The 9,644-nt window shown below is 41.3% G+C and overlaps 1 protein-coding gene across 1 annotated transcript; it reads left to right on the top strand.

The window, feature by feature from the left end:
• Positions 1-1,686: 1,686 nt before the first annotated feature.
• Positions 1,687-9,421, top strand: LOC125537090 (peptidyl-prolyl cis-trans isomerase CYP63-like). Its single transcript, XM_048700386.1, has 14 exons — positions 1,687-1,902; positions 2,073-2,181; positions 2,287-2,341; positions 3,814-3,902; positions 4,083-4,107; positions 4,196-4,234; positions 4,354-4,471; positions 4,740-4,900; positions 4,980-5,316; positions 5,405-5,499; positions 6,952-7,117; positions 7,208-7,516; positions 7,591-7,671; positions 8,900-9,421. The coding sequence occupies exons 2-14, from the start codon at positions 2,095-2,097 to the stop codon at positions 9,246-9,248; spliced, it is 1,911 nt and encodes a 636-aa protein (XP_048556343.1). The 5' UTR covers positions 1,687-1,902; positions 2,073-2,094; the 3' UTR covers positions 9,249-9,421.
• The last annotated feature ends 223 nt before the right edge of the window (positions 9,422-9,644 follow it).

Raw genomic sequence — 9,644 nt, 5'->3', positions numbered from 1 at the left:
AGAGAGACGCTAGCACGATTGCACAAATGGCAGATACGAAACTTGTGGACAACTTACTAAGCAAAAATGCAACGAATTCTATCCCAAGTATGCTATATGTATGGTATTTCGATGATATGATCCAAGATGATCGAGTATGACAATCTTAATGTTGTATGATGCTATGGTTCTTGCTTAAAAACTCTTTACTTATCTTTCCTTTTTGCTTAAAAGTTTGGTTGGCTGTTTCTCTTTGGAGCTCTTTTCTCATGCAAAACTTCACGAACCAAGATAGCAATTGTGTATGCGATGAAAACCTTGTGACACAAGAGATGATACCAAGATATGCACCACGATGATATGGTATGTATGATAGGGGAAGTATGATCACTAATGTGCACAAGTAACGTTGCCGGCAATACTTAAAGGCTAGTCTCAATAGGCAAGTACGCAAAATGGGCTATGGGGTTATCAATGCAATGGCAAGAATGTACAATGATGGTATATCACGATACCAAGATGATGTTTAAGTTTACCGTGTCTTGTTTACGATGGTGTCAAAATTGTGGGACAGTTGTTGTCGATGACGAGTCCGTGTCGAAGATGAGCGGCGGTGATGCCGATGTCGAACTGTTCCTAGTTAGCCTAAACACCCTAGGAAACGATGAACCGCAACTCAAATCTCAAAACCAAATGTGTCAAAATTGTGCTAGAGTGTGAAACGAGTAAGCAATGGTGGGGCGGGAAGCGAGTTGTGGTTTTGGAGTGCGTATGCGGAAGTGGATGTGGAACGGTGGTGGTGGCCGAACTGAAATTTTTCAGTTTCGTTAGGTGGTGGACGGACGACCGGTACACGTCGGACATCCGGTGCCTGGGCGATTTCGGGCACGTGATGGACTCGGGTTTTCGAGGTGGGTGTGGCAAAATTGGTCAAATTCGAGCGATTTTGTGGATGTAAATGGCGGAGATGATGGGAGAAAGCTAGATCCACTCTTGGCAAAGCAAATCCATGGATCAAATCCAACAAAACTTCATCACACCAACAAATCACAAAAAATTGGGCTATTTTTGGTGGGGATTTTCGAAATTGGGGAAGAACACAACAAAATCAAGCTAGAAAACAAAAGGTAGGGGTCCCAAATCCGTGATCAACGTGGCTCATGATACCAAAATGATGTAGGGTGGAAACCCTTGGGCCAATTTTCACGATTGGAGCGGATCCTACGAAGAACACAAGAGGGGAACGAGAGGAAATACAAGAGAAATCACTTAAACCAACAAGATTCGGTCACACATATGTTAGATTCTCGAAACACAAAGAGATACACGATCCAAATCTAACAAAGGACGATACATGGGGTCACTAGTTCTCCATGAGGAGGTCTTGAGGTCTTCCCGTTAGGGGTCTTGAATCTAAGTGGATCTTCTTCGATGAGGCGACGGTCTCTCTTGGTGGAGTAGATCCGGATGGATGACGAGGCTCTATCTCACATATGAGCTATCACAACGATAATCCTAGAAAAAGGAAGGATGAGGTCTATTTATAATCTAAGAGTCACGAAAGGGTAAATGGGCTTCGGCCCAACACGCGGGCGACCCAAAACCTCGCGGGGCTGGGCTTAACCGAACAAGGCCTTACTGATGTCAGAGACTGGTGGGTTACAGCTTCAGGCCCATTCCGCGGAAGGAAACCGATTGCTGGGCTCGCGGGGCCTGATATGCACCTTGCCGTCCGCAACCTAGAGTCCTGACCTAGAGTTGCCGCCGTGCCGTAGCTTGTGGCGTCACCGACGACGCCTCACCCCCAATCCCCTTAACCCTCTCACACGCGCCGCCGCTACGGTCGCTACCGCCGCTGCCATCGCCCTCCCCGCGTGCCTGCAGTTTCCACCCCGTCCGCAACCTCGGACACTGTTTCTCGAGGTACGCCCTTTTCGCCATCCATCCTCCAGTGATTAGTTGTTAAACCCCACTGACCATCTCCACGAGTTTTGGCCACATCCCAACTAGATATGCACCAGCCTATCCAGCCAGTGTCTTTCTGTTGGGATGTTTGTTGCTGAAGATGCTCTCATGATTGCACACACCTGCAGGTAAACCGAAAGGGAGGAAATCATGCCCAAGTTCAAGAAGAATCTGAACCCTCAGGTCTTCTTGGAAATATCCATCGATGGGCGACCTGCCGAGAGAATCACGTTTCAGGTTGCAAAGAGTGTACCTTCATCTTATCGTTCTACGTGATGCATGTTTCTCCTTTGAGTACAGAGGTGGCGTGCGCCTGATTAGCTTCCCACTTTGGTGTTGCAGCTCTTTGCTGATGTAGTTCCGAAGACGGCAGAGAACTTCCGAGCGCTTTGTACTGGTAAAATGCAGAGTCTTTGCTGTGGAATAGCGTGATGCAGATAGTGATGAACACACATTTTTTATATGCAAGTTCTTAAGTTTAGCATCCTTGATGTTGAAGATGTCCAATAGTTCGCTTAAATGCCTGAAAAGGTATGGACACGGTCTATGTCCACAAGGGATTTAGTTGCTAGATGCACGACAGTCTTGAATGCAAACCACAATGCTAAACAGGGATTTAGTTGTACTTATAGTTTTAATGTGATACCTGGTAATGATATGGCGTAGTAATAAGTAGAATGGTGGAATAGGCGAAGCTGAATTTGAGTGTTGTGGCGGTGTTTCCTAGTATAGTTTTTTTTGTTCTCTCTTTCCCACTTCCACAGAAGGGTATGCAGGACACATTTGTTAGTTTAAGCTATATAGGTGCTGTATTGTTGTGTTTCTCTCTTCACCTATGGTTCCATAGGATCTGATTTAACTAAATCTTAGGACTACACTCTCTGTTGAGGATATATTATAAATTTGTTGTTCTTTTCTCCCCGCACCTTTCTTGTCATGGTAGATTATTTGATTATTTCTAATAATAGAACATGGAACCACTGCTTTTACATGATATCTCCTTATATAATATTTCACTTAATTTTCTTCACAGCTAATTGGTGTCTCATTTGTTCAAGTTGATTGCAAGAGTCTAGGCTCCTCCATTTTAGAGTTGTAATTTAAAATGTCCCTTATCATGTAATTATTGGCTGTAGGTATAGCCTTTTCTGTTGGCCTTACTTCTGGTCAACATGTAGGTGAAAAGGCCTCGGAGAATCTACAAAGAAGCCACTTTATTTTAAGTCTATGTCCACAAGGGATTTAGTTGCTAAATGCATGACAGTCTTGAATGCAAACCACAATGCTAAACAGCGATCTAGTTGTACTTATAGTTTTGATGCTATACCTGGTAATGATATGGCGTAGTAATAAGTAGAATGGTGGAATAGGCGAAGCTGAATTTGAGTGTTGCGGCGGTGTTTCCTAGTATAGTTGTTTTTTTTCTCTCTTTCCCACTTCCACATAAAGGTATGCAGGACACATTTGTTAGTTTAAGCTGTATAGGTGCTGTATTGTTGTCTTCCTCTGTTCATCTATGGCTCCGTAGGATCTGATTTAACTAAATCTTAGGACTATGCTGTCTGTCGAGGATATATTATGAATTTGTTGTTCTTTTCTCTCCGCACCTTTCTTGTCATGGTAGATTATTTGATTATTTCTAATAATAGAACATGGAACCACTGCTTTTACATGATATCTCCTTGTATATAAAGATAATACAGTTCACTTAATTTTCTTCACAGCTAATTGGTGTCTCATTTGTTCAAGTTGATTGCAAGAGTCTAGGTTCCTCCACTTGAGAGTTGTAATTTAAATGCTACCTTAGCAGGTAATTATTGGCTGTATGTATAGTCTTTTCTGTTAGCCTTACTTCTGGTTAACATGTAGGTGAGAAAGGCCTCGGAGAATCTACGAAGAAGCCACTTTATTTTAAAGGAACACACATCCATCGCATTATCCCAGGATTTATGGCTCAGGTACCAAATTATTGCAACTTATCTGATTGCTGCATATTTTTTGTTGCCAGTAACAGCATGTTAGGATCTTTTATGGATTGCAAATACAAGCTTTGTAGAGTATAGAATATGTGCTCTTTATTTTATTTTATCACCCATTTTGTTCAAACTAAATCGACCAATCAAATTTCTTAACTGCAGGCTGGTGATTTTTCCGGAGGAGATGGTATTGCTTCATTAGCCCAGGCTTCTTCTTTCAACTGACTTATTGATGTAGTGTACTCTATAAGCTCAACGTTGCATGCTATTTCCAGGACGTGGTGGAGAGAGCATATATGGTGGAAAATTTCCAGGTATGGTTATACGATTTTATTGGTTATAGCCTCTGAAGGTTAAAGTCCCATGATAACTGTGCTATTGTCATATTATGCCTTCTGCTAAAAGAATGTATGTACTGTCTCGTGTTCTACAGATGAAAACTTCAAGTTAAAGCATGATCAACCTGGTATTCTTTCCATGGCAAACTCTGGAGAAAACACCAATGGATCCCAATTTTTTATAACATTCAAGGCTGTGCCACATCTTGATGGGTATTACTTATTTGCTTTAGTCATTTTTACTAATTTTTTGTAGCTGTACTTTTTGTTACTTTGCCTACAAATACAACTAAAACTCAACAATGTTGATGAAACTGCGACAAGTAATGGTTGATAGTATGTGATAGACCCAACACCACTGGCATATTATCCACATCAGTATTACTGTCTATTTAATGCTTCCTTATGGAGAAGTGGCCATTTTTTTGGATCACTACCCATGGTTTATCAACATTTTGAGTTCACATTATAATTTTTGTAGCAAACATGTGGTCTTTGGGAAGGTCCTTAATGGAAAAGCTTTGCTTAAGAAGCTTGAAGCACTGGGTTCTGAATCTGGAAAACCTACATGTCCAGTGAAAATTGTAGACTGTGGTGAAGCCTCTAACATAGATACTCAGAATCAGCTACATGGAGAGAAAGGTAAGTAGCCATGAACATCGAGATCCCAATACAATTCATGTGTTATCTCTGGTAAGCTTTCTCAGTACTTGATTTGCAGAAAAGAAGCTTAAAAGGGCAGTAGAATATAATAACTCCGATGCTGGAGGGAGGGTCAAAACCAAAAAAACATCCAGCGTGGATAAACGAAGGAAAAGAAGAAAGAACTACTCTTCTGATTCATATAGCTCAGAAACTTCTGACTCGCAGTCCTATTCCTCAGATAGTGGTTCGGAGTCACAATCATACTCTTCAGCATCATCCGATACTAGCTCATCTAGTGACCATAGGCACAAGAGAAGAAAAGGTTCTAAGAAAGTGAAACGAAAGCCTGCAAAGAGGAAGAGCAGCCATAAGAAGAGTAAGAGCAAGAGTAGAGGAACAAAAAGATCCAAGCGGTAAAATGTTGACCTTTACAAACTGTATTGTTATGTTCACTCAGAATTAAATACTAGCTGAATTGATTCCCTGCTGGTGCTTTTTTAGGAGCTATGGGAGCTCAAGTGATGCTTCAAAAAGCTCGAGCACCAGTTCTGACAATGAAAGTGCAGGCCGCCGTACCAAGCATCCATTGAAGAAAGGTAGGAGAGCTAACTCCCATTCAGTTTTCTGTTCTTCATTATTTTCTACCAGCATACTCTGGTAGACTGCGTGCTGTTTGAATTTAGGAGTTTATATCTCTGTTTTGTTAACCCCTTTCAGTTTGCTGTGATCTGGAAGGCAAGTTGTATTTGTACATTGTTTTTCTCCGAGCAGCGTATTTGCACCTTTTGTACTTGCCAATTTATTGCTCGTCACCTTCTTGTGTGTAGTATTTCTGCAGTTACATGTTTGATTTTGTTCAACATACTTGAAATAATAGTAATAATATTAAGTCAGCATCACTGGAATGGAAAATATTCTGAATGACCAACTTTGTGTTTATGTTGTCTCTGCTATTCACATAATCTTGATTAGAAAATTTATTCCAGAAGTCTTTGCTTGCTGTTGCATTTGAGAACCATAGAGTGGAAAGATTGGAGCATATTGCTTTAAGATTATGGATCTGCTAATTATCATCTAGATGAGAATTGACAAAGTCTCATCTAACTCCTATGTCATTGATTATATGTGGAGATTTGGGCTGACATTTCTCTCTCTTCTGTTCCCCCCTTTTTCTGTTTGATTGAGTCAATGACCAACTTCGTGTTTATGTTGTCTCTGCTATTCACATAATCTTGATTAGAAAATTTATTCCAGAAGTCTTTGCTTGCTGTTGCATTTGAGAACCATAGAGTGGAAAGATTGGAGCATATTGCTTTAAGATTATGGATCTGCTAATTATCATCTAGATGAGAATTGATGATGAGAATTGACAGAGTCTCATCTAACTCCTATGTCATTGATTATATGTGGAGATTTGGGCTGACATTTCTCTCTCTATTGTTCCCCCCTTTTTCTGTTTGATTGAGTCAGTTAGATGAGACATAGTTAATTGTCATCTACTACCTCCGTCCGGGTTTAAAAGGCCTCCAGATCAAAACGCGTGTACCAAGACGCCTCAGTGCATAGTAATCTGCAAGAGTCTGGCCAACCATAGTGTGTAAAATCCCTCTGTCTCCGTGCCCGCTCGCTAAACTAAAAGCATTGCACATGAGTATCTGCTCACCTAGCTGCATGCCTTCGTAGGCAATAACTACTGCGAGGACCAGCCAATAGAAAAGGTCGAGCGTTTTGCATGCGGGCCTCTAATTCAGGACGCCGTAACCTGCTCACAGGACTTAAAATCCCGGACGGAGGTAGTAGATGAGACCTAGCCATACCCTTAAGATCGTTACTCTTACTCATCATTTGAGAATGTTAGTAGAAAGTATGATGATCTTTACTGTGTCTGTCTGCTTTCTTTCTTTCTGAATTTAAACAGCCTGCTATGTATGGCTATCTATATTTGTGTTTGGTTACATTCTTGGAATGTACTGATTATTGCTGAGATGGCCATGACTTAAAGATCTTGTGTACAATTTTATCTAATAATCATCTTTTTTTAATGGCAGACGAAGAAAATACCAAAATAATAAATTTGGAGATAGGAAAATCCTTGGAATATGCAGATAAAGGCAAACAAACGGTTGCGGGAAGTAAACCGTTATACAAAGATGAAAGTTGGGCTGATGACAGGGTCGGGACTCAAAATTCCGAAGATAGATCTAGTAAATTCAGGTTTTATTTCTTGAAAGTACACGTCCTGTCTGGATCCTTCTACTACTATGCAGCAAGAGTGCAACATCTCCTGTTTATTTATAATTGCAGGGATGATACCAACCCCATCAGGGCTGATACAACTCTGTCAAAGGCAGATGGCAACATCACTGCTGTTGCTGCAGGGGCTGGCATATCTGAAGCTGGTGCAGAAAGGAACCCCTTGAGCAATAAACCAGTACCCACCAATGGCCAAGATTTAGCTATGGGCTCTACAGAGGATGGACGTGTCAGGAAAGGGCGTGGTTTTACGCAGAAGTACTCATTTGCACGTCGATACCGAACACCGTCTCCAGAGTGTTCACATGTTCGTTCTAGCTACTATGGAGGAAGAAATGATAGATGGAATAACTTCAATAGGTATTGATACATGATTATTGATTTGCCATGTTTTGACACTTTTGATATTATATTGGAACCCCCATCATGTCCAGGTATGGAAGAAATGGTCTTTATGGTGCACGATCGCCGGTGAGGAGATACCAAGGTTCCCCAAGAGCTAGTAGCTCACTGAGGTTCGTATTTCTTATTCATTGGAAATGTGAATTCCTTTGAAGAACTTATCTAATCTCATGGAATTGTGGCATATTCTGCCAGCCAGCTGTTGACCTGTTGTTCTACTTCTGCGTTAGTTTAATAGTAATTTCTATGTTGAATGCTGGGAACTTCAGTCTGTCAGAGGCTGGTGGCAATTACTCCCTCTGCAAAATATACTGCGTGTTTAACATTTCAGTCTCCAATACAGAACGTTGACTATGTTTTTCACTTGTAATATGCCTACAAAATAATAGAAAGATATGTAACATACAAGAACTTTGCTAGATAAATACAAGGATATTATTCCTGCACTTCCAACACATATACTTTTGCAAATACTGTTAACTGCATGCATAATCCTTATATTCCCGACAGAGGTTGTCCTTGTAGCTCTTTAAAGCCTTGAAGGTTTGATAGAGCATGTGGGCAGCTAATGGATCTTTCAGGATTCTTTCATGTCGCAGTTAAATGTTATCATTGTCATATACATTCTAGATGAATGTGGCATTTCTTCGAAGTTTAATTTGTCTTCATTGACATGAGAACGATGATCAAAGCTGTATGTGATGTGACGATTGGTAGTGGTACTCCCTCTTTCTTTTTAGTTTGCATATTAGGTTTGTCTTAAGTCAAATTTCTGAAGTTTATAGAAAAACATATCAACATTTACAATACCAAATCATTATCATTAGATTCATTACAGAATATACTTAGTTGGTATTGTAGATGTTCATACTTTTTAATATATAATATATTTGGTCACCTTTACAAAGTCTGACTTAAGACAAATCTAACATGCAGAGTAAAAAAGAAAGGGAGGCAGTATAAAAGATTGCTCCTGTTAGTTCGACACCTTTAAGTGTTCAGTTAATTGGTTTGAATAAATGTCCAAGTCTGTTAGCATTCTGAACAAGAAGAGTTGCTTTTGTTATCTTGTATTCTTGCCGAAATGTGCATTTGGTGCCTTCTGTTTCCTGCCATTTTTAGTCTTTGGTAGATGTTATTGTTGTGCATGGACAGACCTTCAATACAGGTAAAGCATGATTAGCTGAACAAGTCACATACTCTTTGCTGAAGTCAAACAACATTTGATGACTTTGTACACTTTTGCCTAGGCCAATCAACATTATCGTCCCCTGCTAAGCCAATGAAATGCCAGCAATGCTGGATCTTTAAAAAAATCAACATTATCGTCCATGATCACAGGTACACAAGGAGAGACCGAAGCAGGAGCAGGTCACGCAGTCCAGTGAGATGCCGTGACGGTGGAGGAAGACATCGCCGCCCTAGCCCAAGACGCAGCCATAGCCCCGCAGAACAACATAAACGTGATGCGGCCTACAGGCCTCGATCAGGTCGTGGTGGTGGTGGTGGCCCCTCTGCTGCTAATGGAGGAAGATCAAGATCCAGGTCCAAGAACCGTGATGCCTCGAGGTCCAGGTCTCCTAATGCTGCCCCAGCCAAAAGGTTGAGCTCAAAGTATAACCGCAGGCGCAGCAGCAGCTCAAGATCCAGTAGCCCCTCTTGTAGTAAAGGTGGTTTGGTGTCATACTGAGATGTGATGGCAGGAGCTGTAAAGTCGGGTTTCAGTACTCTCTATACTCTGAAGCACATGCCTGTTCTGTATCTTGAGATGCTGAATCATGTTCTAAACTTTTCTTTTGTAAACGACTTGATGGCGTTGTGCATGAAATGTTGAGAGTATGATCTCCTGACCGGTGAAGTTTATCGATGAGAGTATGATCTCCTGACCGGTGAAGTTTATCGATAAGATGCATCTCTTTTCAAATATATTGGATTTCTTACCACGGGGTTCCACGTGGTATAAGATGCAACTATTGGGGCCCATTTGGTTGCCTTGCTTCCCCCCGGGATCCCAGGGCCTGAAACCCGCGTGGAGACGCTCGCCAGGGAAAACAAGCGCCCCATTTGGACGAGCTGTTCGACGGGG

This window comes from Triticum urartu, chromosome 2, assembly GCF_003073215.2.
Source record: "Triticum urartu cultivar G1812 chromosome 2, Tu2.1, whole genome shotgun sequence".
NCBI lineage: Eukaryota > Viridiplantae > Streptophyta > Magnoliopsida > Poales > Poaceae > Triticum > Triticum urartu.
This window is presented reverse-complemented; position numbering and strand designations above follow the sequence as displayed.

Bases quoted from the DNA above. Each gene is read 5' to 3' on its own strand.
- LOC125537090 (XM_048700386.1), top strand. From the start codon at position 2,095: ATGCCCAAGTTCAAGAAGAATCTGAACCCTCAGGTCTTCTTGGAAATA. The intron at 2,342-3,813 runs GTAAAATGCAGA...GTTAACATGTAG, and splicing joins CTTCCGAGCGCTTTGTACTG to GTGAGAAAGGCCTCGGAGAA. The intron at 7,672-8,899 runs GTTCGTATTTCT...CCATGATCACAG, and splicing joins AGAGCTAGTAGCTCACTGAG to GTACACAAGGAGAGACCGAA.